Below are 27,069 nucleotides of genomic sequence, written 5' to 3' on the forward strand. Positions count from 1 at the left end.
TCCCCTCTGTCACATGGGACACGAATCTCACCTTTCTTACCTTGCAGGATTCGGTAATAATAAAGAGAAAATGTGATGCATCCATAATGCAATAATACTAGTTTCCAAAAACCATCAAAGGAAACTAGGAAGGTGTGAAATTACCTTTCTGTAAGGTGCTGTTCCTATTTATTTTCCACTTTTAAATACTGCAAGCACCTTCAATCAACAAGGTGCCGGGAGCAAAGGACAGAACGTCCGCCAATCTTAAAAATTAATACACGAATCAGTCCACAGATTCCCACTTACCTCTGCCATGGTCAGGTGCCCCTGGAAATGAAAGACAAGACACAGAGCCACACAAAGGCACCCGCGGCGCTAGTACTCACCAGCTGCTGTTCTAAGGGTGGGACCGCATCGTGATGGCCGTATATGATGCCGGGATTGTACTGACTGAAAAGGACGGGATAAAATACTTTCCTCCCTGCAAACCAGAAAAAAAAACATTCACTGAAAGCAACAGATCAAACTATTAGGTTTGTTCATGTATATTCAGCGCTCTGAAACACCCTGGATATGTGCATTCACTCTTCCTTCCCCTCCACTCAAGTCCAAAACAGGCCTCAGAAGTTCTGCACCACGTGGACCAGACGCACAGACTCTCAAACAGTTCTGGCCTCTCATCCCAAGAGTGGTATTCAAAATACTGACAGTTGGTGGCATCAACCAATGAGAGTGGGTGTGGAAGTCAGTCCCGATGCCCTCTGCCCTGCCAGGCATGAACCCTTTCGTTGCTGGCTCGTGGGGCAGTCTGAGGGGCTGCCAGAGGCTGCAGTGACTTTGGGCAGCAAAAGTAGAATTAGGGAGCTCAGGGCAGTTACTCTTCACCAGTTTACATGCAGAGTTTCCAGATTTTAACCACCGACGTGCCCATTCCAGTAGTGACCAGCTGAGTATCAGTCTTGTCTATGAGTCAGACTCCATGAAACTTTCACCTTGTGGGGCACTTCTGCTCAGAGCGCTTCCTCCCTTCGTAACTGCCCATGGCTACTCCTTTCCCTGTGGTTTCAGGGCGTTTCTCCAGGTCACGTCCTCCCCAGCCCACTTTCTCCTGTGGACGCCCACCAAAGCCAACCTCGCAGGTGGAAGTGGAAAAGAGGTTAGAAATATGAACTTGGGACAAAGAGTCCCAAAGCTATGGTGGCTGACAGGCCCATGCTGTGACACCAGAGGAGAAATCAAACGAGAGGATTTTCCTTTCTTTTGTCACTGGGGGGGTGGGGGGGGAAGCTGACTCAGAAGCAGGATGCAAAGTGAACTGTGAAGAGGATGGCGTGAGTGTGAGAGGGCTAAGCGCCACCCTGAGGCAGAGGAGGAGCCGACTCCCCAGACCCTTACCTGGCTGTGTGTTCAGCCGACAGGTATTGAGGAATTCAGAGGTGAAGTAGATGTCAACGTCACAGAAAAAGAGAAGGACATTGCTACCCTTCCAGAAGCGGGCTCCAATGTCAAGTCCCTTTCCCCGGGAAAACTCTCCGTTCAGCTGGATGAAGGTGAAGTTCCTGAAGTTGGCAGCTCTAAACAGAAAGACAACAGGGTCACCGTGGGCCCACACTTCCCAGGCCAACGGAATCCCCTGGGAAATGCGTGAGCGTGGCCCATCCACACTTGGCCACGTGTCTTGTGTGACCCTGAGGGCACAGAGACAACCAGGTGGTCACAAAATGCTCCTCACTCATCGGGGACTCACTGGCATTGAGGGTTCCAAGAGCAAACGTCTAGTGAAGTTTCAATACCAACTTGTGTCTTGTTTCTCAGGGATTTTCCCCAACTGAAAACTGCACTGTCATGATTAATATATATGTTTTTTGTGATGGAGGAAACTTGAACCAGTGAAGACCAGGTCACCAAAACCCAGGAAAGTCTCCACGCCTCTGAGTCACCCCAGTGAATCCACTGGGCTGGGGCAATGAAATCCCGCTGGAATGGCCCCGCCTAGCCTCTTCTCATCTCTGTGCAGCTCCAGGATCCAGGCTCCAGGGTCCTGATTCATGCCTCTCCCTAAACAGACTGACACCTGATCCCTTCCCTGCACCCAGGTGAAGCGGCAGAGCAAGCACAGCAAGGAGAACGCCAGACTTGGGTTCGGAAGCCTAGGCCTGCCTCGGACTCGGCTCCCCCGCAGATTAACTCTGAGATCTAGGCAAGCCCATTAATCCCCCGGAACCTCAATTGTCTCATCTGCAAAACAGGAATAATAACACCTTCCCTAATTGTCTCACAAACTTATTAGTCAGATAAGCACCGCCAAGCCTGTAAAGCACAGGGTAAGCTGCCCTCATTGGCACAGACAAGGTTCCCAGGCCTGTGGCCGGCAGGAAGCCCTGAGGTTCCATGTGGCTGTTCTTTCCCAGGAGCAGCAGTGCCTTCTGAAATGTCCTGAGCACAAGTTTCAGGAATTCATTCAGTGCCTAGTGGGACAGGGATTGCCTTCTCCCAGGCAGAACCAGAGAACCACGTTTAGCCCTGCCCTTTCCTGCTGCCATCACCCTTCTCGTCGTACTCTGAGCCCTCCCACCCCACTACCTGGTCTGTCCCCCTCCCCCAACGTCTCTCTAATCTTGATGTAGTCAAAATGAGCACAGAACCCAATTTCCTTTTTTTACGGTTATTTGTGTATTCCAAAGAACTATCTTTGGTAAAGTTCAACACGAATAAAGAGTCATAAACTTTCCGAACGCTACACTGTGCTTGTATCTGGTGATTCAATCAGCGGAACAAGTTCTGCTATCCCTTCCCTGACTTACCATCCTTCAGATCTGGGAGTGAGCTTGGTGTTTTATCTCGGGGATCTGTGGGCCAATCCTGTCTGCGTCTGAGGCCAGCCGGGCTTTTCAGACTTAGACTGAGGAGGCGGGAGGCCTGGCAGTGGGAAGGGCCCTAGTGGATGAGTCAGGAAACCGGGACCCAGGGCCTAGAACCGCGCCCCGGCTGGAGGGTGCTATGCAGATGTTTGTGAATGAACGTGTGAGTAGAGGAGTGACTCCAGTCCTGGCTCTGCCTCTACTCGACTGGGGGCGAGCCCCTTCATTTCACTGGCCCCAGTCTCCTCACTGTAAAATCTGATGGTTACCGAGCCCGAAGGCCCCTTTGCACTCTCAAATTCTATTCTTCTGCATTCTGCACCCTGTCCAGCACGGCTCCACATTTAGATATTTTCCTCCTCTTTCAGGACTTGACCTTCACTCTTCCTCTGGCTGGGGGCCCGCGTTCACATTTTCTGTGAGCAGCCCCGAGGTGCTGCCCCACGGCCCCTTCAGGCCTTGGTCTGGCCCCGGTAATGGACAGCTACCTCCCTGTCTCCAGAACAGGTCAGGTGCGGTACTCCTTGTCTCCCTAGAGGTTTCTGTAGCCCAGCTCCTGAAAGGCGGGCTGAACTCCCTTCTCCCTGCCCTCTTTGTTCCGTTTTATGAAACGTTTTACCTGGATGCTTGTCTGTTCATCTGAGGGAGTCTCTGACCAGGTCTCATAGTTCTCAGCCACCATCCTGTGACTGTCTTTCTCTCACAGCCAGGAGCAGGTCTCTTTCTTTGCTTGTCTCAGGGTTCATGGTCTTTGAGACCCCCCCACCCCAGACCGCAGGGAGAGCCGCAGCTGCTCTGCAGAGCAGGGGGGACTGGCATGCCCACGCACAGGGCAGCAGTGTGGCATCCTCACTCAGGCTGCGTCTGACTCATAGCTCAGGGTCCTCCTGCAAGAGGTCTTCCAGAGGCTACCACTTGAGAGCTCAAATACAGAAATGCTTCATAGCCAAACAACAGCAAGCAATCTTTGCCAAGGGAAGAAGAACACAGCTTCCTAATACTCCTCGTTAAAGGAACTGCCAATTTCCCTCTCTGAACAGTCTACAGCCCATTTTTATACATAGACCAAATATTTACAAAAGTCACCCTGGCTGGTGTGGCTGCTGTGAACCAAAGGGTCACCGGTTCGATTCCCAGTCAGGGTATAGGCCTCAGTTGTGGGCCAGGTCCCCAGCTGGGGGTGCATGAGAGGCAGCCACACATTGACGTTTCTCACCCTCTCTTTCTCCCTCTCTTCCCCCCTCTCTAAAAATACATACATAAAATCTTTAAAAATATATTTACAAAAGTCATGTTGAATACATAAATAAGAATGTGAGGCATCAGAAACCGAGGTAACAGTATCAAAGATATAACAACCTGGAGGCAGTCAACCTTGGAGTGCGTGCTAGAGAGACAGTAAAGGGGTCGTTTGGCGTGTATATATATGCTTATCCAATACATATGTTGATCTGGTTTGTTCTGTCCCCAAACTCTCCAGACCCTGGCTTGAGCTGCTCTGCTCTGCTCTGCTGCAGCAGGAGGCTTGCCTGGCAGTCAAAGGCACAGGGGGTAAGGGGTGGGGAGGACATTGTTCCAGCGTTTGAGGAGAGCTTCACTGGGAAGAACTTTTGAAAAAGTCTTAAAACATCTACCTCTATGCTTCAACGTGTTGCCTTTAGGGAAAGAGAGTTCAGGAAAATGGATGCTGGGGGACCCTCCAACCTCCCTATAAGGATGAGGCAATCCACATTGTGTCTGTGGCAATACCCAATCTACACCTGCATTTTACACCCCATCTCCGGCATGTCTGCGGCACCCAGCTCCGTCCAACCGCTGCCCACACAGATGCCTGTGAGCCCCGAGACCAGTGCATATGTGGCACCAGCACCTTCCCCTCACCCACACAGACCCCACCCAGCCCAGCACTGCCTGACTCCCTCACCCACCCTGAGCAGAGCTGGCCAGCAGGAGCCATGTGTCATACTGCTGGCCTGGCAGCACCCGTATGTGACAGCTCTGTGCTGGAGGCCTAACCAGGGCCCGGGCATCAGTGCACGCAGAGGCGAGGGCGGGGTGGCTGGGGACAGTCATTACCAGCCTGGGAAGCCCCACCAGCCAGTCCAGGGCACTGCAGGAGGCCCAGGGCTAACCTGAAGTTGTCACCCACCTGTGGCTTGAGTGTGGCTGCCAGACTGCCGTGCTGAGCTAGGAGCCCCTCTGCAGATGGGCAATGGCACTAACCTTCCTCCTGACCACTCAACCCCAGCACTTCTGGGGTTGATCAGCCACTAGCTGGGGGAGGCCCTCCCTCTCCTCTCTCGCCATCAGGAAGGGCCTCGGATCATTAACAAGTGCTCTCTACAAAGCAAGAGGGCGGGGCTGGGAACACCAGAAAAAGAATAGGAAGAAGGACTTCACTTCCCCTCTTTCCCAGACAGACAGACTAATACGCCATCAAACACCTGCACCTGGAAGTGGGGCCCCTCCACCCCCTCTGCTCACCTCAAACTCGTCGGCACCAGCTCCAGCTCCCCAACACAGGACGCAACGGGGCAACTAGATTCTGCAAGACAGCTGGGCCCCTTCCCTCAATGCGTCCCACAGCCTCACTCAGAAACACTGCTCGCTGGCCAAGGGACTCGCTCACTAGGCCGGAGCACCCCTGCTCAACGGTGTTTGAAACAGTGTATTAAGAGGCAGCCAAGCCTTTCAAAAGCAAGGACACATTTCAATGCAGAACACTGATGTGCCCCAGCCCGGTCTGGCCACGGTGGGCTTCAAGCCTGTACAGCATGGCTACAGGCTGTAACACCAAGACACAGACCACAGAGGTGCACGGATGGGGACCCTGTGTTGTCCCCTGTCTGTCCCCCTGCCCCCACAGCGGGCAGCCAGGAGATGGCTACTGATGGCATGCACATGGCTGGGACCTCCTGTCTCTACTCAGGGGTCCCTCCACGGACTGTGCTCTCTCCATCCGTTCCAGGGAGAGTCCCACTTCATCTTCAGGGTCCACGTCAGGAGTCACTGCCCCTCACGCCTGCTGCAAACTGAAGCCCCTCTCTGGGCTCCTTGCCCCGTCCTGCCTCTGTCCTCCTGCGCCCCCTGCCTTCTTCTGCCTTTGCTTGGGCAGACATGCACAGGACGACCTAGCTGGCTTCCGACCTTGGAGGACAGGGACTGCTCCCTCAGGTGGGCTCTGGAGAAACCCCGGCACGTAGTCCACCTCCCACGCCAGAGAGAGTCGTGGCCAACAGATTCCAAAGGGCAGGCACAAACCCAGGCTTTTAATATGAAGACAAATACATCGATAACAGAAAAAAGGAGAGCTGAGGAAAAAAGATGCAATCTGGTTTGAAAAATGCAATTCACCCATACAAAGAAATGTAATATTTCGTGGCATGTCTCATAAGGCATGGGCACTTTTTTATGGTAGGACGAGAGCACTGCTTTCTATACGCTGTGATTTCCTATTATAAATCAGAGTCTGCAGTTTCAAAGGCCACATGATTACTCATAATTATCTCTTCTTTTCTTCTTGACTTGTATTATTGGCTGATGAACTCTTGAGCTTCTCTTTCAATTCCTCTCTTTTATGGAGTAAGTCTGGTGTATGGGGACTCCTCCCAGTCATATATAACCATTCTGGCAGAGGTTATAATGACCTGGGAAAGCACAGTGTCTACTAGAGATTTAATTTCTCTAACTGACTTGCATTTCCCAGAACTGCTGGATTGAAAATGATAAAAGATCTTGCTGTCTAATATGATTTATTCTAACACAGACTTCTTCCCATCATTGCAAGGAAATTGTGTTAATGTGGGACTTCCCACAATAGCCCTTCATTTTAAAAAAGCACTTAACATTTACATAGAAACCAGTATTATACTCAATGTGTAATTTATAATTTTAAATCTAACAGCCCTAAATATTGAACTCATTTATAAGTTCTACTTACTGAAGACATTTGAATACAGTAAAGAGTTAACAGTAGGCACTTTAAACAATCAATTTAGAATTTTCTAGACTGTGAGCTTATATAAGCCTGCTTATACAACTGTTTTAACAAATTTCTTTTGAAAACATAAACCACTGACCAACCATTAGCTAGACTATCTAAATAAGAAAATGAGAACTCAAATTAATATAATTATAAAGAAAAGAGGAGATATCACAACTGGTAACACAGAAACACAAAGTATCATAAGAGGACTACTATGTATAATTATATGGTAATAAGTTACATAACTTATAAAAAAGTGAATAAATTCATGAAACAGACAAGTTACTAAGACTGAATCATGAAGTAATAGAGAAATCCAAACATATTAATGTGATAGCAGGCAGATTAAATCAGTAATCAAAAACCTCCTAACAAATAAAAGCCCAGGATCGCTGGTTTCACTGGTGAATCCCACCAAACTTTTAAAGATAAATTAATTCCAATCCTTCTACACAAACTCTTACAAAATATTGAAGAAAGATGACTTCCAAACTCATTTGACAAGGCCAGCCTTATTATGATACCAAAGCCAGACAAGGAAATTACAAGAAAAGAAAATTACAGGCCAATATCCCTGGTGAATACAGATGCAAACATCCTCAACAAAAGACAGCAAACTGAATTCAAGAGCACATTAAAAGGATCACACACAATGATCAACTGGGATTCACCACTGAGAGGCACGGATAACTCAACATCTGCAAATTAACAACTATCATATACCACGTTAACAGAATGAAGAATGAAGTCATGTGATCATTTTAATAGGTGCAGATAAAGCATCTGAAAAATGCAACATCTTTCATGACAAAAACTCTCAAAATATTAGGTACAGAAGGAATCAGGCCAGGTATGATGAGTCCACAGCTAACATAACTCTCAGTGTGAAAAGTTAAAAGCCTTCCCTCTAAAATCAGGACAAAGACAAGGGTGCCCACTCTCACCACTCCCATTCAGCACAGTCCTAAAATGTCCTAGCTGGAGCAGCCAGGCAATAAAAACGAACAAAAGGTATTCAAATAGAAAAGGGAGATGTAAAATTGTCTTTGTTTGCAGATGATGTGATCCTATATATTGGAAATCCTAAAGAGTCCATGAAAACTGCTAGAAATAATCAGCAAATTTAGAAAAACTGCAGGATAAAAAAATAACACGAAAATCAGTCGTGTTTCTACACACAATGAGCTATCTGAAAGAGAAATTAAGAAAGCAACCCACTTACCATGACATCAAGAACAACAGAATAAAAAGGAGTGAAGTGCTGATAGATGCTACAATGTGGATGAACCTCAAAAACATCGTGCTAAGAGAGGAAGCCAGATGCCAAAGGTCATATATGATGTGATTTCATTTTTATGAAATACGCAGAATAGGGTAAATCCATATTTTTAAAATGCTTTTTCTGTGTGTATAAAGATGGCCATGTGGTTTTGGTTTTGTGTATTATGCTGATTGATTTTTGTTGAGTCAGTCTTGAATTCCTAGATAAATCTCACTTGACCATGGTATATGATCCTTTTTCTTTGTGGCTGGATTCAGTCTGCTAGTGTTTTGTTGAAGATTTTTGCATCTAATACTTGTAAGAGATACTGGCCTGTAGTTTTTTCCTTGTTATGTCTTTTTTCATTTGGTTTTTCATTACAGCTGACATACAATGTTATATCAGTTTCACAGAGCGAGATGGGAAGTGTTCCCTCTTCTGTACTTTGAATGTTTGTGAAGCATTGGCATTAATTCATCTTTAATGACTGGTAGACATCAGCAGTGGAGTGATTTTAGCTGGGCTTTTCTTTGTGGGTAGTTTTTTTAATTACTATTTCATTCTATTTGTTATTTTATTAAAATAATATCTTTATAGCCTTAGCCGGGTGGCTCAGTTGGTTGGAGTGTCATCCCATACACCAAAAGGTTGCGTGTTCAATCCCCAGTCAGGGCGCATACCTAGGTTGTGGGTTCAATCTCCAGTTTGGGCATGTACAGGAGGCAACCAACTGATGTTTTTCTCACATCAGTGTCTGTCTGTCTGTCTCTCTCCAAAAGCAATAAACACAGTTTCAGGTAAAGATTAAAAAATAAAAATAACAAAATAAAGTGATATCTTTATACATGTGTGTATCGATACAGTATTTAAGCAATATTTATTGCTTTATGCAGTTACCTTTTAAATCATGTAGAAAAAAATACTGTATTTTATATTCCCCCATGTAGTTACTTTCACTTCCAGTCCTTATTTCTTCACGTGGATTTTAGTTGGTGTTTAGTGACCCTTCCTTTCGGACTCAGGTCTCCTTTTCACAGCATGTTTCCTAGTGGTGAAGTCTCTCAGTCCTTATTTCTCTGAGGAGGTCTCATTTCTCCCTTACATCTGATGGATGGTTTTGCTGCACGCAGATTTTTTTCTTTTTTATTTGTTTAAATTTTATTTTAATCATTGTTCAAGTACAGTTTTCTGTTCTTTACTCCCATCCCAGCCCACCCTCCCATCCCTCCCCACCCCCTCTCATTTCCACCCCCAATTAGTTTATGTCCATGTGTCCTTTCTACTTGTTCCTGCAAACCCTTCCCCTTTTCCCCGAAATTCCCTCCCCCTCCCCTCTGGTCACTGTCAGCCTGTCCTCTATTTCAGTGTCTTGGGTTATATTTTGCTTGTTTGTTTTGTTGTTTAGGATCCTGTTAAAGGTGAGATCATATACATGCTGATTTCTTGGTTGAGTTGTCTCTCAGCACTTTGACTATACCATCACTCTTGGACTCCACTGTTTCTGAGAAGAAGTCAGCTGCTGGTCTTATTAAGGATCCTTTGGACCAGATGAGTTACTTCACTCTTGCTGTTTGTGACATTCTCTCTTTGTCTTTCAGCCATTTGATCAGATATACCTGGAATGGATTTGAGTTTTCCTCTTTGGAGTTTGTTGAGTTTCTTGGATGTATAATGTTTTTTGTTAAATTCGAGGAGTTTGGGGCCATTCCTCTTAAATATTTTTTCTGCCCCTTTCTCTGCCTCTCTCTCCTCTCTCTGGGAGTCCCATTATGTCTTTGCTGGCATTCTTGACGATATACTACCAGTCTCTAAGGTTTGTTCATTTTCTTCATTGGTTTCTTTTTTATTTTTGTTTCTCAAACTGGATCATGTCGTGGACCTATTTTAAAGTTCCTTGATTCTTTTTCCTTCCTATTCAAACCTGAAATAAGTACCCTCCCAATCAATTACATTTTTTATTTTAGTATTTTACTTCTCAACTACAGAATTTCTATTTGGCTTTAAAAAAATAACCTCTAACTCTTTATTTGGTGAGACATGGTTCTATTTGGTGAGATGTGGTTCTCAAAATTTGCTTTAAACACGTTCTTTAAATAGTTCTTTAAATATGGTCTCTTTTAATTCTTTGAACATTTTTAATACAGTGATTTAAAGTCTTTGTCTAGTTGTTCTAAAACCTGGGTTTCCTCAGAGACAATTTCTAGTGGTCAGTTTTTTTCCTGTGTGTGAATCATATGTTTTGTTTCTGTATATACCTCATAATTTTTTAAAATTGAACATTTTAAATAATGTCATGTGGCAACCCCAGAAATCAGAATCTCCCCAGGGTTTGTTGTTGTAGTTTTTTGCTTATTTCGTGACTTTCATAAATAATTCTATTATGTATGACCACTTAGTATTAAAGTAATGATTAGAAAGAGATTTCCTTTAATGCCTGGAACCACTAAGTCTTTACGTCTTTGCAGAGGGACTTTGTGTGCATGTTGGGGTATGCCACAAACACTCCGCCAGGCAGCTGATAACTTAACTTTAGTCTTCCTCCCTTCCTGCACAGAGCCCCAAGGTCATCCAGAGAGGAAACGTCAGGGCTTGCTCAGGTCTTTCCTAAGTATGAGCACAGCCCCAGACCTGTGTCTGCCCTTCCAGGTCCCCGGAAATACACTGGAGCATTTCAAGGCCCTGTGAAGAGCTCACTCCCCAGCTTCACCTTTTAAGCTTTTTGATTAGTCTGTTGTTTGTCCCAACTCTTACCTACCACTGCAGGCAGCCACAAAGTTACAGGCTTTCTGTAATTTTTTTTTTTTTTTTTTACAAATTCCCCCCTAGAGAAAAGGCTCTTTCCACTGGAGAGCTCTGAGCCAAGTGGAATAAGGACAACCTTGTAAGTGGAGTCTTCAAGGGACCCCAGGGAGGTCTACTAATGAGAGTTCTTGGGAATAATGCTCGAAAGGAGCTTTAGCCCCATTCTGGCCCCTAGTGGCCACCAGGCTGTGGCTCTTGCTGTGCTTGAGGGCTGTTGGATTCCAAGGCTACTGAAGAGCTGAAGGGGGTGGGAGAACAGGGCAAGTTAGAGCTCTAAGAAGCTCCCTGTTCACACCAAAATTGAACAAGTTTTTAATTTTCCTAGGATAAATGCTTTACAGATTGTTGCAAGCTTTGTTTAATTGCCAGAGTTCTTAGAAAACTGATTCTAACCATTGTAATTTCTCATTACTTTTAAGGAGGAGAGTGTTTGCATAGACCTTTATTTCACCATTTCACTGACATCACGTTTCTTTCTTCTAACCGTTGCATTGTATTCCATTGCATGACCTTCATATCATTTCATTGTTTTCATAATATACTTTCCCAATATATTTATATGAAAAATGTTGAATCTTCAGAAATTTCAGAATAGTGCAAGCACCCACACACCCTTCACCTGGCTAGATTCACCGGGTGCTAATGTCGGCCACCTGTTCTTCCTTCCTCTGAACCATCTGAGACTTGGCTGCAGAGGTCAGGGCAGCTTTACCCTCAAAGACGAGTATCTCTCAAGAACCCTGACACTCTCCTTTATGACCTTATAATGATCACAGTCAGGCTACTGAACATTGCCACAAAACTGTAATCTATATGCCACGTTAAAATCCCCCAGAGAACTGAGAATGCCTGAAAACACAGGCATGTCTCTGTCCAGAGCTGGAACGCCAGGCAGAATCGTGCCGAGTGTCGTCTCCGGCCAGCTCTGGGGGAGGCGGCCACAGGCCTGCGTGCTGCTGTCACGTGTGAGGAGTTTCTGAGGGTACGAGACGCCTCGTCTGCAGGGGAGGGGTTCACTGTGTTGCTTTTCTTATTTTAGCAGGTGAGATTACCTAAATGTTCCTCATTTAAGAAAAGATTAAATGAAGGAACAATTCTGTCAAATTTCAGAAACAAATCAAAACCAAACAGAATAAAATCGTCCCCCCAAATTTTCTTCTGGAGTGTCCTGATAAATCTTCCTGAGGGTACATGTCAAACAATACCTTCAAGCGGCGTGACATGCTGACCCACCCATGGCAAGGCATGTACCACAGACACACACACACACACACACACACACACACACACCCTTTCTGATGTCACATAACTGCAATGGCAGGGCAGTGTCTCATTTCTAGTGCGTCAGTCTCAGAGACGAGTCCTCTGAAAGACGCTTTTGTAACCTTATGACTGAGCAAAGGTGAACTCGCAATGTAGTAAATGTCAGTTCATGCCAACTCATCCACCAGTTACAATTTTTTTAACATAATTTCCTAATACAGCAGGTCCCCAGATAATGTTATGATCAATGTCGTTTTGTTATAAGGTTGATGAAATGCTGTGGGAACTTAACTCTTGTTTGAATCGATTAGCCTATGGTAAAAGTGGTTTCACTGTACACTGTTTCACTTAAAGTCACAGAACCTCTTGACAGCATTAAGTGAGGACTTACTGCACACAGCTCCAAGCAAATGTCCACCTCAGCCAGCATTTCTCAGGGTGCGAGCCATGGGCCACCCACATCAACATGTGGAACTCATTCTGAGTGCTGGATCCCAGGAATGTGCATTTTCAAAAGTGTCCCAGGTTATACAAAGCACATTTATATTTGAGAACCACTGAGCGAGGCTTTAACCTGAAATTAACTGAAGCTTCATGGGGAAAACTCTGTGGAATAAGAATCAGCTTTGCAAACTGATATGTACTGTTTTCTGTAGCAATGGCTTTTACATATTTTGACCAAAGCCCTTACAAAGGAATGTTATATATTATGACACAGAACACACACACAGAAATTAAAAATTCATGAAACAATATTTATCCTTACATACTTGTGATGCATTCTGATATATTTTATCCACTGTAGCTCAATTTTTAAAAACACTAAACAGAACTCCCTGAATCTATTTCACAATCCTCTAATGAATCACAAACTACAGTTTGCAAAACACTGTAATCAACCGAGAAGCAAAGCTCAACTGAGGGAGCACGAACCAAGTGAGTGAAACATCACACGTAGTCATCAAGTGGGATTTTTAAGAGATATTCTTAAAATATATACATTTAGCTGGATTTAGAACAGTTTAATCATGATACTGATATCCAAATGAAAGAAATTTCATTTAGCCTGATTTCAAATCTTATTACTGTCAACTAACAATTAACAATTAAGGGTTTTAGGATGGAGTACATTGGAGTAAAAATTGGGTGCGATTTTAAGACTGGGAGTCCTGGTAAATTCACACACGAGGCTGAGGACCTGGCCCTCCCACGTGTCAGAGACAGCAGCCTGAGTAACAACCTTGCTAAGGCTCAGTTATTTTTATCTATGAAATGGGGCCAGTAACAACCCCTATCTTGTAAGGTTGCTGTGAATATTAAATAAGATCACCTACACAAATAATGACGATTATTATTCAAAGATAAGATGCATTTGAACAGGAGTTATACCATCTTAAAAGAATGATAAAATGATTAAATGAAGCTCCTTATATAACTTTTCACTCAGATTACCACGTGTACAAATTTACTGTAAGCTGGTATTATCTCTCTCTCGATAAACACTGAACAATTTCCGAAGAAAGCACTCCACTAAGTGCTGGAGTTACAAAGAAGCATGTGATATGGCACCACTGATTAAGCAGCTTGTCACCCAGTTAGGGCAATAGGAAGAAATGTAAACACCAAATCATATGCCAAGTGCCAAATGTAACAGGTGCTTAAAGGGACTATAGTTCAGAACGTGGCGGACTGGAGGTCAGAAAGAGCTCCAGAGGCGTGGCCCCAGGTGGAGATGGAAGGGTGGGGGGTTTGAGTAAGTAGAAAGGAGGGTGGAGAAAACATCGAGTGGGAGAGAATAGTGGGAGCGAAGACAAGGGAGGCCAGCTATGCCCCCAGTGTGGCTGGGCACCGTGAGTCATCAGGATAGAGTGAGAGGTAAGAGCCAGTTTGGGTGCCAGGCCCGGGCCATGGGAATTTGACTCAGGCTGGCTGCAGAGAGCGAAACATTCCTAGGAGAGGTGGCTCGATCAAAGCAACACAATGGAGGGGGCAGGACATGTCCCAAGGCAGCAGGGACATCAACCCTGCAAATGTCACTAGTTTACAGTTAAGAGGACACCAATGCAAAAGATGGGGTTCCAATAAATTTTAGGCCAGCGTTCCTATAGTGCCTCTTTAAAGCACTGCTCTCTGGCACAAAGTTATCTCCACGAAGTTTTAAGTAAATGATCCCTATCCTCAAGTGATATAACTTCTTGTTCAGATTCTATTCATTCTTTGCTTATAACCCAACCTCTGATTGAGAAGTCAGCTTGCTGGGTAATGGATATGGTAAAGCATGCCTCGGTAATGAGCCCTTAAGCACTCTAGTCATGACTAAACTGGCTACTCATCCACCAGTGTAAATTTGGCTGTATGTATCTATCAGCAAACGTCTGGTCCTTTAATGTCGTGGGAAGGCACCAGACCCAATGGGACTGAGCTTCTCGATCCTGGCTGCACATTAGTGACACCTGGATAGCTAGCTACTCAAAAAACCTCAGAAGGGGCAGCTGGCGGCCGTCAAGGCCTCTCACAAGCAGCCCCTGGGGTGGACCGCCACTTTCTCAGGCAACGGCTTTCCATTCTGGCTGCATGTTAGAATCACCTGGGAAACCTTAAAAGGATCGGTGCCCAGGGATGGACACTTCCAGAGATGACAGAAACTCTCCACTATGCAGAGGACGTGAGTTCTAACAGCTCATGCTCCTCATTCCTAAGCAGAGATGAAAAGGATACTGCAATGCATCGCAGTTGAGAGGTTTCTATTTCACTTACATTTAGGATATTCCCCTATTTTACTCTTTGATTTCCCTTCAACAGAGGCCATCGCTTTAAGCTGTTACTAGTTTTAAACTCAAGTGCTAACTGATTTAAAACAGAGGTGAGCAAACTTTCTCTGTGAAGGACAGGTAGAGAGTTTAGGCTGCGAGTCTCACAGTCTCTGTCCCCACCCCTGAACTCTGCAGGAGTGCCACAAAGCACCGTAAGTAACGTGCAAACCGATGAGCGTGCCTGTACTCCAATAGAAACTTCTCCACCAAAAGAAGTGGACAAAATTTTGCTAGTGGAGTGCCTCAGAATCTTTGGATGATTATAATTAGCATTCTGATCTTATGCCCAATGATACAAAATTAGTAACAAAGCATGAAAATAAATACCAAAAGTGTGTTCAACCTTGGAATCTTATCCTTTGACTATCACCTTACTACTATTTACCAGAAATTCAACAGAAGCCCTGTTTATACCTAGACCATATGTACCTCCCCGGACTCTCTCTGCCACTAAGGACTAGTGACGGCCCTCCAAGCTTCCCTTATGGAGGGGCTACTGCCCCCACACCCCCAACCTCGATGATTCAACCAAAATTCTGCAAACCTCCTTGGCAAACCCCAGGGGATTGTGGCAGAGCTGTCCCAGCTTCCTCACTAGTAGAAAATGCCATAGATATTTATTAAATAAATGCTTGTATGTTTGTTGTGGCAGGGAAACATCCATCTCTGCTGGCTGTGGATGCATTGTTTTCCCCATACAACTCATCAATGGGGTATAAACATACAACTCTAAGTCTAACCTTTTGGTGAAGTAATTTCTGTTCAACTGGGTAGATTTAATTAAGGATCCTGCCATCACTTCTGACATCCCCCGATATCTCAAAATGCATAGCAAATGAAAGTCAGAGGGGCAGGCCGTCTGCTGAGTGGATCTCACTCTCAGCCTTACAAGCTGTGGCTGAGACGGAGCCACCGCACAGCTGTGCCCGTCCGAACTCCTGCTCTGGCATCGAGGCCGCACCTCTGCAGCGCTGAGAGTGAAGACATGCAGTGTTGCGGAAGCCCAGAGGAGCCTGTTCCCTACCCTGGCGCTCAGGGAAGTTTATCTCAAAGTCACTATCGACACCGTGCACAGTGAGGACCTGTGTCAGGCAGGCGGTCTCCCGGGGAACGAGAGAGCAGAATTCTCCCTACACACGGTCAGCAGCAAGCCAGTCTCATAGCTGACCCACAGTGTTAAGGGAAAAAAAAAAACAAACTGAAGCAGGAGTTTCAGCTGGGGATGTGTCTGAGCTCAGGTGCCATGACGCCGGGTCACGGCTCCACATCGTACTTACTTGGAGGTGTTTTCAAGTATTCCCTTGACCTCGTTCATGTCTTCTTTCCCAAAGTAAACAACCGTGAGATGAATTCTCCCATCCTGCTGGATGCACGTCTCCCTAGAAAACAGAACACATGTGTGTCTGGACCTGTTTTCCCAACGATGGGAAAGGCCCAATCAATACCTGTTTGGTAAAGTGCACAGGAGTTTGAAGTCAACTGAGTGACTTGTCAGGAGGGCCGAGATGGGGCATTTCTGGCTGGCTAACACAATTACCTGTATTTGTATTTATCTCACCAAGAAACAATGAAATTTAAATGGGTGAACCTAGTAAATGAAAACCCAGAGGCCACACGTCCAATCTGCCGTAGGCCATGCCCATCGGGACCATCCAGGGTCGTGAGATGGGCACTGACCCTGCCTTCTCTGCCATTAGAAGTCTAGGACATAAAGAACACATACACTCTACTTTCCAGATGAGCAAGCTAAAGTCCAGAGAGGGGAAGACTAGAATCCTTGTCTGTGACGTTTCTCTTGTGTGCCAAGCCCTCTTAAAGACTGGATGCGTGAAGCTAAAGAAACATTCTTTCTTGTAAGAGTGTAGAAATCTTTGGTGACACCCGGGGGGTGGCTGTCCGAAGGCATGATAAAGCAGAAGCACAGGTGCTGTCTGTCATCCTCCCCAGGGGGGTACCTTCACTATACACCCCCATGTCTCCTCTCTGTGATTGTGATTGTCCCAGGCTCCTGGCACTTCATGCGGCAGGGTCCCAACAGCCCTCTCAGGGCCAGGTCTCTGGCTCTGGATTGGTCTACACCTGCTTTCCCCAGCAAAGCGGACGTTAATTAGCCATGTCCTGTGCTCTCACCGGTAACCCCCAGCTAGCGTGGAACGATCCGCTGCTCTGTGCGTACTATGTGTGTACATGTATATGCAGACATGTGTGTGAGTGTATATGTGTAAATATACATGTAGTAAACATGTGTTTATGTATGTGGGCCTATGTATAAATATGCATGTATGTGTGTGCATAATTTTAATAGGTGATTTCTGGAAGCATGTTCATGGAAAGATTCTACTGGTGAGATGACATTTTTTGATACTTTGATATTTTGCACGTCCATTTTATTGCTTTTGTCACTATGTTGCCTACTTTCCTTAGCCCCCAAACAACGATCCACACCGTAGCTTTCCAGAAAGCCCTGAGCTCTAATTGCAGAGGCCAGTTTATTTAAGGCACTTTACAATGAAATAAAAAAAGGAGTGATTGTCTAGCCAGGATGGCTGGGAGAAGTCCAAAGAAACAGATGATTTAGTTCCTGACCTCAAAAAACTTATAGAAGAAATAATACGAGCTCAAAGAAAATAAGGACACCTCATGGCACTGGTAAAAACTAAAGAGAACTCAGAAAGCACAGGAAATTCGGTGGGCGGGGGCCTTGAAAGGTAGAAAGGGTTTAAAAAGGCAGAGGGGAGGACAGAGAGAGTCCGGGTGGAAGAAATATGAGGGGAGATTATATTGACTGTGGGCAGAGGGCATGCAGGGCTCCCCCTGCTCACAGGCTTGGTTCTGAGAGTTCTGTTTATTTCCTGCTGAAGAAAGGTAAGGGCTGCCTCTGAAATTCAGACTGATGGCAGAGCTCTTAAAAGCAGACAAGGGACCAATAACAAATGCCCAGGATGTGACAATGTGCTTCAAACTGAGAGCTCCCTCAGAGCCCCAGTCCCTGCAGACTGAATGGTCACCTGCGGACAATAAAATTCTCTGTGCATAAACGATCCCTTTTGCACACTTGCCAGGTAGAAGAAAAGAACATACACAGCACCAAGCTCCAGAAAAACTGCTTTGAATGGTGTGTGCAATTACAAAAAATCCACCCCAGAATCATTAGAGGTGTTACCCACTGAGCCTGAATAAAAAAGTATTCTCGTTTTTTTTTTTCTGGGAACATCTTTGCTGGCATTTTAAAATCCATTCAAAGCACTTCCTGTTTTCAAGCAATAAAACAGATACATTGGACCTTGACTCTGCATTCACCAGCTGAGGCCTCCCCAAAAGCAAAGCAGAATTTGCTCAGAGGTCCACTCCAGGGTTTCATTTCTTCCTTCCTTCCTTCAACAAACAATAACCAAACAAACAACACACCATGTGCCAAATACTCTACCAGGGGAGCTTAAAAAATAAGACATTTCTGCCCTTGAGAAATTTTCCATATTATGCATGACTGAAACTGTCTGTAAAGCAATAAACAAATACTCAATGAGAAATTGAGCGTAGTACTACGGAAACATCACTCTCTGTCTGAATGGTCTTGTCATGTTTGTATTTTTCCAAAGAGTTCTCCCTAGACTTCAGCCCAACGATGTGAATGAGAAAGAATGTGTATGTGGGTTACCATGTACATGCTGCCGTCTGTGGTTTGCTCTGATTATTTGTACCTGGACACAGCCTGCCTGGATCCCTCAAGCTAATTTTCTTGTGCAAAGCATTACTCTAGTCTAGCATCAAATTTTAAAAGAATAAGAATGTATGGTCCCTGTTGGGGAGCCAACCATCCAGTTTGCCTGGGACTCTCCAGGTTTTAGCACTAAAATCCACATCCCTGGAAACTCCTCAGTCCCGCGCAAACAGGACAACTGGTCACCCTCCCTGTCTCAGAGACTTCACGGTGTATTGGAAGACATGGACAGTTGAAGCGCTATCATACAAGGCAGGATGGAATAACTTCAGGGAAACTAGGGTGGTCTACAAAGGGTATTTACCTTTGAAAATATAATGCTTTCAATAAATTAATTTCAAAAAGTGATCATTGCAAACCATATATCAAAATGTGGAAAAGAACAAAAATCTTGCTACCAATAAATGACCAAATAAAGGGACATACTTTTCTGCCTTAAACATCACAAAAAGGAGGCCAAGAAGAGAAACGGAAGATTCTGTTTCAGCTGCATGCGGCTCCCAGAGGAGCCAGAGAAGCAGGGCTGGGAGAAGGCAGCCCCGGGGGAACGGCTGGTCTGGGGAGAGACAGGAGCCCCAGCTCCCACTGCAGCGTCTCGGCACAGGAAGAGCCACAGTGGACATTTGGTCTCTCCACATCACACGGAAAGTTGAGAGGGAAGAAAGAACTATCCTAATTATGCTGTGTGAAGTGACCCCTGCAAAAGAGGTAGTAGACTTGGCAGAACCAAAGGACAAAAGACCATCACATTGAGTCAAGATCTGTCCTGAGAGCAGGAAGAGGAGAAGGGATGAGAGATGCTAACAGCCAGATGAAGCATCTTAGACATGTCTCCCCTTGACACACGCGAACCTCTAAGGGAGCCAAAACCTTACCATTTCTCCTCTTTTTGACTTGTGGGAGTTTTCGAAAGAGCTGCTAAAGACAACAGTAAATGAGATGAGAAGGAAGCAGATGGGGCTGATTCTCTCTGACGTCTCAGAGACGTCAGCCCTTACCTGAGGACCCCTTTTAAGAGCCGAATAAGCCACCCCTCAGGGAAAAGATCCCTCCGCTATTAAGCAGAGTGAGCCGGTGCCGCTCACAGGTCCATCCTGGGACTCGGAAGAGCCACAGGAATCGGGAACCTCCAACAGAGGCTGCACAAAGCTTCAGCCAGTGCCTGCTCCCCTCTCCTTGTTCTCAAACTACAAATGAAGTAAACAGAGCAGTGAATACCCTGTCCTCCGAATACAGCTAGGAGTGGGACGCAAACAGTTCTCAGTCCAGACACAGAGGCAGCCACGAGGAATCCACCCCTAAGTCAGAGCAAACGGTCTGGGTGGCCTCTGTGTGCCATAAGAAGAGGGATGAAGACAAACATCACAGCTACCATGTTTCAAGAATAACAACCAAATTAAAGGAAGAAAGAGAAAGAGAATTAAGAATGCAATAGTGTTCAAAAACCCAATGAAAAACCTAGTCTGAAAGAAAATACAACTCAAATAGAACAAAATGTCTTACAAATGGTTCACGGTTTCTTAATAAAATGTGAATTCAATTTTAAAAAGTTCAAAGAAGAGCACCAGCTGGAGTAGCTCAGTTGATTGGGCATCATCCAGCAAACCAGAAGGTCACTGGTTCGATTCCTGGTCAGGGCACGTGCCTGAGTTGCAGGTTCGGTTCCCAGTCAGGGTACACACGAGAGACAACTTATCAATATTTCTCTCTCACATCGATGTTTCTCTCTCTCTCCTCTCCCTCCCTTCCCCTATCTGTATAATAAAAAATAAAATAAAATTTAAAATGTTCAAAGAGGCCCTGGCTGGTGTTGCTCAGTGGATTGAGCACAGGTCTGCGAACCAAAAGGTCACCAGTTCGATTCCTAGTCAGGGCGCATGCCTGGGTTGTGGGCCAGATCACCAATACAGAATACTTGAGAGGCAACCACACACTGATGTTTCTCTCCCTCTCTTTCTCCCTCCCTTCCTTTTCTCTACAAATATATAAATAAAATCTTTTTTAAAAATGTTCAAAGAAAAAATGACAAAAACAACAGATTATGCCTCACAGGCACACTCTATGCTTAGAAAATATATTGATAAACAAAACAAACAGAAGTAATAATTTAAAATACTGGGGTACAGAATGGCTATATCTGAAAATCAAATTCCTCACATAAAAGAAAGGCTTATGTGAAAGCAGATAAAAAACAAAGGCATTAAAAATAGAGAGAAGCTAAAAAAATTGAGAAGACCTGAGAATATACAATTGTGTTTACGAAGCAGAGCATCCAACAACAACAACAACAACAACAACAAAAACAGGAGAAGTACTCAAAATTAGAACAGCAAAAATAGTTCCCTAAAATGAAAATATCCATGACGCAAAAAAATGGTAACTGAATTACAGGAAAATCTGAGACTGAACCATAGGCACTGAAATGAGATATATCCTGATTAAGTTATTACTACACAATTCGAGACAAAAGAAGGAATTCTTTGGGCATGAAGGCAAGCGTAAGTCCCTTTCAGGAGAGACAAACTAAAGCTGTCCGAGCACTTCTCCGTGGTACCAGTAGGTGCCAGAAGAATGTCTACAGACTCCTGGGGAAAGGAAGTGTCCCCCAAGAATTTTAAGTCCAGCCAAGTTATACTTAAACTATCAAGGTAATAAGTAGACCTTCTATTCTCAAGAACTTATGATTCAGCCCTCGCTGGTGTGGCTCAGAGGATTGAGTGCCAGCATTGCGAACCAAAGTGTCGCCAGTTCAATTCCCAGTCAGAGCACATGCCTGGGTTGCAGGCGAGGTCCCCAGTAGGGGGCATGCAATAGGCAACCACACATTGATGTTTCTCTACCTCTCTTTCTCCTTCCATTTCCCTCTCTCTAAAAATAAATAGATAAATAAATAAATAAATAAATCTTAAAAAAAGGAACTTATGATTCTTCTTGAAAAAATTTGTTGACCATGAAATATAGCCAACCAAGTCCTCAGAAATGAAGAAACTATTGTCAGAGGGCTGATAACAAATACACTAAATCCACTTAAGTGTAGGAATCGTGGTTATAATACAGACTGCAATGTTTGCAAACCCTGACAAGGTACAAATGAAAAATTAGAAAACAGGACATAGGAGAGGGAGAAAGCAAAACTGTGCTAATTCCCTCTTCTTATTGTAACTTTCCAATTAATCCAGTCTAAAACTAAAATGTATGGTAAAAACATACATAATAATTCCAACTTTCTGTCTTACAAAATCACTATTTTAACTTTAGAGGTATCTCTTAGGAAGCAATATTTCTTATAGTTGAGAAACATTTTCTTAAAGATCAGCAATTTGTCCTGTTATACTTCAGATTCTCCTCTATAAATTTAAGTAAGGTAAAATTCAATTCTTTAACTGAAAGTAGAATACATAGTATATCTCATGTTGTATTAAAGTATCCCTAGCCAGTTTTTATATCTGCAAATATACAAAGAAAGGTACCTAGAACAGTATTCAAATTATTATTTAAAATGATTAATTTTGGGAGGCAGGGTCAGGAGTGAATTTTTAAAGAACTTAACCCTTGTTGTGTTCTCTTTGCTTAAACACCTTATAATAGCCATGTATCACTTTTAAAAACTAAAAAGTCATGTTTAAATTATAAAAGCCAAAAAATCCTGTCATTGAATTTTTAAACAAAACACACAGTAACTATATAAACATTTATAAAAGAGAGAGAATCCAAAAGAAGAAAATAAATTACCCATCATTCCATCTTCAGTGCCTAGCAGTTAGTAATTTCCAGTCTTGGGATGGAAGGGACTTCATAAAGACAACATCAAATATTTAATAAATAGCCCCTTATATTTTCTCCCAATACTTTTCATGGTCATATTAATTGCATTTGAACATTTAATTGACCAGAGTTTACTTTGGGTTTTGGTGTGAAGTAAGAATTAATTTTTTTCTGTGTCTACTTAGCAGTGCTAAAGCCATGCCCTGAACAATCCATTCTCTGATGGCTAATCTGAAGTGCTACCTTTACTGACATAGAATTAAACAGCCTCAGGTTTGAGTACCATCTCTCATCTCATTTTTTCAGAAGCCTCAATACCCTCAGAAACGCCTGGACCACAGAGCAAACTCCCCACTCAGGTTTCTACTCAAGTGTCCCCTGCCCTGGGAAGCCCTTCTTGAGCCCCACTGTCCCCTGTGGCTATCTCCGCTGTCGCTTCCAGCTTCGTGTGAGTAGACTGACCTCCGTGAAGGCAGGCACTGCATCTCCAAGCCGTCTTCTCGGCCCTACGTTGGGTGAAGTGTCCGGCACACACACAGGCCTCCCCGGAGCAGGGGGCATCTCAAGGTGACAGTGAAGAAACAGTCCCTGGGATGTGTGTTTGTTTTTAAAACGTTAACTAGAAGTACATTTCACTTTGCCATCTCAATATCGGTGACTTGTGAGCCACTTACTTTTACTTTTTTCAACAATATTTCCCTAGGTTTATTTCCATTGTTAATTACTTGCAATCCTCGTGACACTAGGGCAGTATGTATCTTACATATACATGCCAGTCATGGATGTCTTGCTATTTCAAGCCCCGGAGTCCTACCCAGAGGACTTGGCCCTCCCCTGAGCAGACATTCCTTTAGCACAAGCACCACCTTACTAAGGCCGGCACACTCAAAGACTGGCTGGCCTATGTGCTGAAGCACGTCTCAGGGCCCTTAATCCGGTCAGCTCTGGGCAGCTTCCCAGCTGAAGGAACTGGTCCTCGAAATGGGCACATCAGCTGCTGGGAGTAATGATTTGACTTACCACTAGTGTGAGCCACAGGTTCAGTCCTTCTAAGGACGTGATGCTTAATCAACCAGCAGTGCTCTGCCATTCCAAAGAGAACACAGAGACAGAACATAGAAACACCACGGAAAGGCTGAGAGAGGCCAAAGCTAGAGACACTTCAGTACTGGAGCTGGAAGAACACAGCCAATGGTCAAGTGATGATGGCCACAGGGGTGTTCTACAAACTGGGAACAGGTGGAAAGATCATCCCCCCGAGACCATATAATATCACAGAAAAGACAAAGAGAGTTATGATAGCTTTCTCTGAGTATTTGCAAGGCTATGATGTTTAAGAGGAAATGGATTTCTTCAGTTATTTCTTCAGAGGCTAGCACCGGGGCCCACTGGGTGAAATTACAGGGAGGCGGACTTCAGGTTCCAATAAACGTGAGCTTTCTACCTGGAGCTGGTCAATGCAGAGGCAGCGTGCCTTGTGAAGCAGGTAGTTACCTGGGACACACACGGATTGCATAGAAAAACTGCCCGTCAGCATGCTATCAACGGGTTCTGCACTAAGGGAGGGTTGGACCAAATGATCTCCAAAGGTCTCTTCTAAGACTACTGGATTCTGACCTTAAAATTTAATTAGAAAAGAGTTACTCTTCAAATGTAAAAATTACAAAAAGAGTGCATTCATTATCCAGAATTTTAGCAAGTATGAACCATACCCTTATACTCAGCATTACTGGCTTTTAATAATGTGAATTTAATGATAAAAGATGAAAAATGAATTTGATCTTCCAAGATTTATAATCAGACACATAGGACTTCCTATCTTTAAAACAAGCTGGCTGAGTAAGTTAGCTGATTAACCTGGACCAGTAAGTGAATGTTAGTCACTCCAGCTTATAAAATCCAACATTGCGCAAGACCTTAGAGATGCACATGTGAACACTGCTCTCTTGCATCTGAAAATAAAGCCCCACTTAGTCTTCTTGAGTAGCTACAGAAATGAGTGCCTGGAAACTTCTAGGCATAATTCTAAATTTAATCTCTGGAGAGACATAGGTTAGAATAAAAAATAGATTCTGATTCACTCCACTCCAGCCACTGCTAGAGCGGGGCAGCAAACAGAGCCAGCCTAAGGCAGGGCAAGCGCGGCCTCTAGTACAAGTCCACAGCCACGAGGCGCTCGCCTTTGAGAGTCTGGGCGAGGGCCCACTCTGCTGATGGAATAGCATGGGCCCTGCTGCCCCAAACCTGGGGCCACAGTCAGGTTAGAACTGAACACAGCAGGCAGGAGGCCATCTTTGCAGATCCCGATGAAAACCCAGTGCTTCCTACTTTCCCCTCCTGAAGGTAAATCTGCTTATCTGGAAGCTTTTATAATTGCTTTAGGGAAAGGCAAACACAAATGATAACACTGACATGAAGAAAACAGAAGTGAACAAGAAGAGAAAGAAGCCTTTGTGCTTGTCAGGGGAAATGAGGGAGATGACGGGAAATGATATCAGCATTTAACGCGCACCACGTGGAAGAAGATAAACAGGTGCAAACAAACCAACCTGAAATTCTGCATGAACTGTCGGAACTTGTCCACCCTCCTTGCCAGGGGCACGATCACGTTGATAAGTGTGTTGGCCATGTTGAGTTTTTCTTTTTTTACTTTCATGATAGGGCCAAACGGTCGAAACAAGACCAGTCGTCTGAATTCGTGCTTGTGGTCCCCTTTGAACGTGAGCTCATACAAAGTACCTTTATCCCTTTCCGTGCGGTAGATCCCTGTTAGCAGAAACACAGGAAAAATTTCTTATCGCTGAGATCTAGCACAAAATGACTTTAAAAAAACAAATTAAAAAAAATAAAATCTCTACATCCAATAATTACTTAAAAAACTCAAAATGCTCCCACTTTAAAAAATCTCCAAAGACATCAAAATACCATTAATTTAAAATCAAAGTTATGAAGACTTCATAAAAACATGGGGGAAGTTTGTAATGTTGGGTATGGAACTATATTTAGCAGCATTAAAGAGAGGCCTGTAAGGAAATATGTCAGAATAAGACTGGCTATGTTGTCGAGTGGGGTTGTGTGTTTTTTTTTTCTTTTCTGCCACTATCTGCATTTTCTGCAATAAGATTGGATAAATGATCATATTTATTTAATTCAATTACTGCACTAATATTATTTCTTACAAATTATAGCCATTTCAGATGAACGGACCATAGTGATCTATTCAAGGTAACTTGGAGTGGCTCAGGGTCCATCCTATGGGTCATAGGGCCCTCTGGAAGCTTCTGGAAGCATTAAAACAGAGAACACTTAAAATACCCAGCACCATGACAGGCACACATCTTAATTTCAGGTTGTCCTTCCTGCCTCTGGGAAGCAGCCGAGCTCAGTGCTCCAATGGAAGTCTGTTTATGGACCAACGACCCCCCCGCCCAAGCCAAACTGTGTTCTGCCCCGTGTCACTGTTACTGAAACCCCACACAGTCTCCCTTCTCAGGCTGAAGATATGACCCAGAATCTCGGCTCAGCTCCCAGGGTGAGCCTCCCAAAGGCCAGGCCCAGCAGAACTTCCCTATCTAATGGGCGCCCAACCCCTGGCACCTATGCTCCATTGCCTTGCCAGTCATCGGTACTGTGGGCGTTTTTCCTATAGTAAAAAAATAAATAAAGGTAAAATTCAACAAATCATCAGATAAGCTTTCTCATCTGTTATCTTTGGTTTGTCATGTTTTCTCTTTCATGCCTGCAATAGCTAGAAAGTGCACCCTAGTCTTTGAGTGGCTACTTTTGCAGGTGCTTTGAAAAGCACCTTTCCAGGGAACTGTCAGCCAGGGTCATTACAGTTCTCAGGGCCTCTCCCAAACCGCTTCTCTTTTCTTCCTCACTCTCCCTCCTCTTTTCTTTGGTGAGAACTACAGGTTTCCTTCCCAAACTACCCAGTCCTCACCTCTGTCCTTTGCCTGATAAGAGCCTTTCAAACTACAACCTGTTTTACGGCCACTTTGATCCTTTTGAGTTTGGATCCCCTTCAGGTGTGACACAGAGGACTTCGGGATTTTTATAGTGCCATTTCTCACAGCTGTCCCACACCTGTCTGGAAACACAAAGTGTGCAATCCCCTGGCAGTGACAGTTGAGCACAGGTGACCGGAGGGCCTGACGCAGAGTTACAAGGACTGAGTCCTCTTCTGAAGCCTTTGTCACTTCCTTGGGTGACAGGGAAGTCAGGGAAGCTGAGAGAAGTTTGCTGCACTCATGTTGAAACAGAATTCAGAGCCCCTGCCGGGGCCATTCATGGGACAAAGGAAGAGGTTCATTTCTTCGGAAGCTCAGAGGATCTCTGTGAAAATATGAACTGGTTTTCTTCAAAGGCTGTTAATTCTCTCAGGCAACTAGTACTTGTTAAGGAATCAGGCTCTTCCCACACCGCTAACATGTCTACACAGCTGGATAGGCCACCAACTCCAGGGCCCAAGTAGGATCAGGCTGAGTCAGAAAGGAGTTGCCTTCGGTAACAGCACTTCTGTGCCACGCAACAGGCCTGCCGGGGTCGGTGGCTGAGTCTTGTCAAGCTCCTGCTGTTCACGTCAGCAAGTGTACCCTCTCCACACAGCAATAAAC

The 27,069-nt window shown here is 44.6% G+C and overlaps 1 protein-coding gene across 6 annotated transcripts in view; it reads right to left on the reverse strand.

The window, feature by feature from the left end:
- CSGALNACT1 (chondroitin sulfate N-acetylgalactosaminyltransferase 1) overlaps positions 1 to 27,069 on the reverse strand; it is a 314,893-nt gene that overhangs the window by 12,444 nt on the left and 275,380 nt on the right. For all 6 annotated transcript variants that reach the window (XM_045821598.1, XM_045821600.1, XM_045821596.1 and 3 more), the window contains 4 exons: positions 25,003 to 25,219; positions 16,245 to 16,346; positions 1,378 to 1,556; positions 369 to 463 (listed from right to left, as the gene is read on the reverse strand). In XM_045821598.1, the coding sequence (XP_045677554.1) occupies positions 369 to 463; positions 1,378 to 1,556; positions 16,245 to 16,346; positions 25,003 to 25,219 (593 nt within the window). The remainder of the gene's footprint in view (positions 1 to 368; positions 464 to 1,377; positions 1,557 to 16,244; positions 16,347 to 25,002; positions 25,220 to 27,069) is intronic.

Source organism: Phyllostomus hastatus, unplaced genomic scaffold (genome assembly GCF_019186645.2).
Source record: "Phyllostomus hastatus isolate PE091 unplaced genomic scaffold, TTU_PhHast_1.1 phas_scaffold_46, whole genome shotgun sequence".
NCBI classification, from domain to species: Eukaryota; Metazoa; Chordata; class Mammalia; order Chiroptera; family Phyllostomidae; genus Phyllostomus; species Phyllostomus hastatus.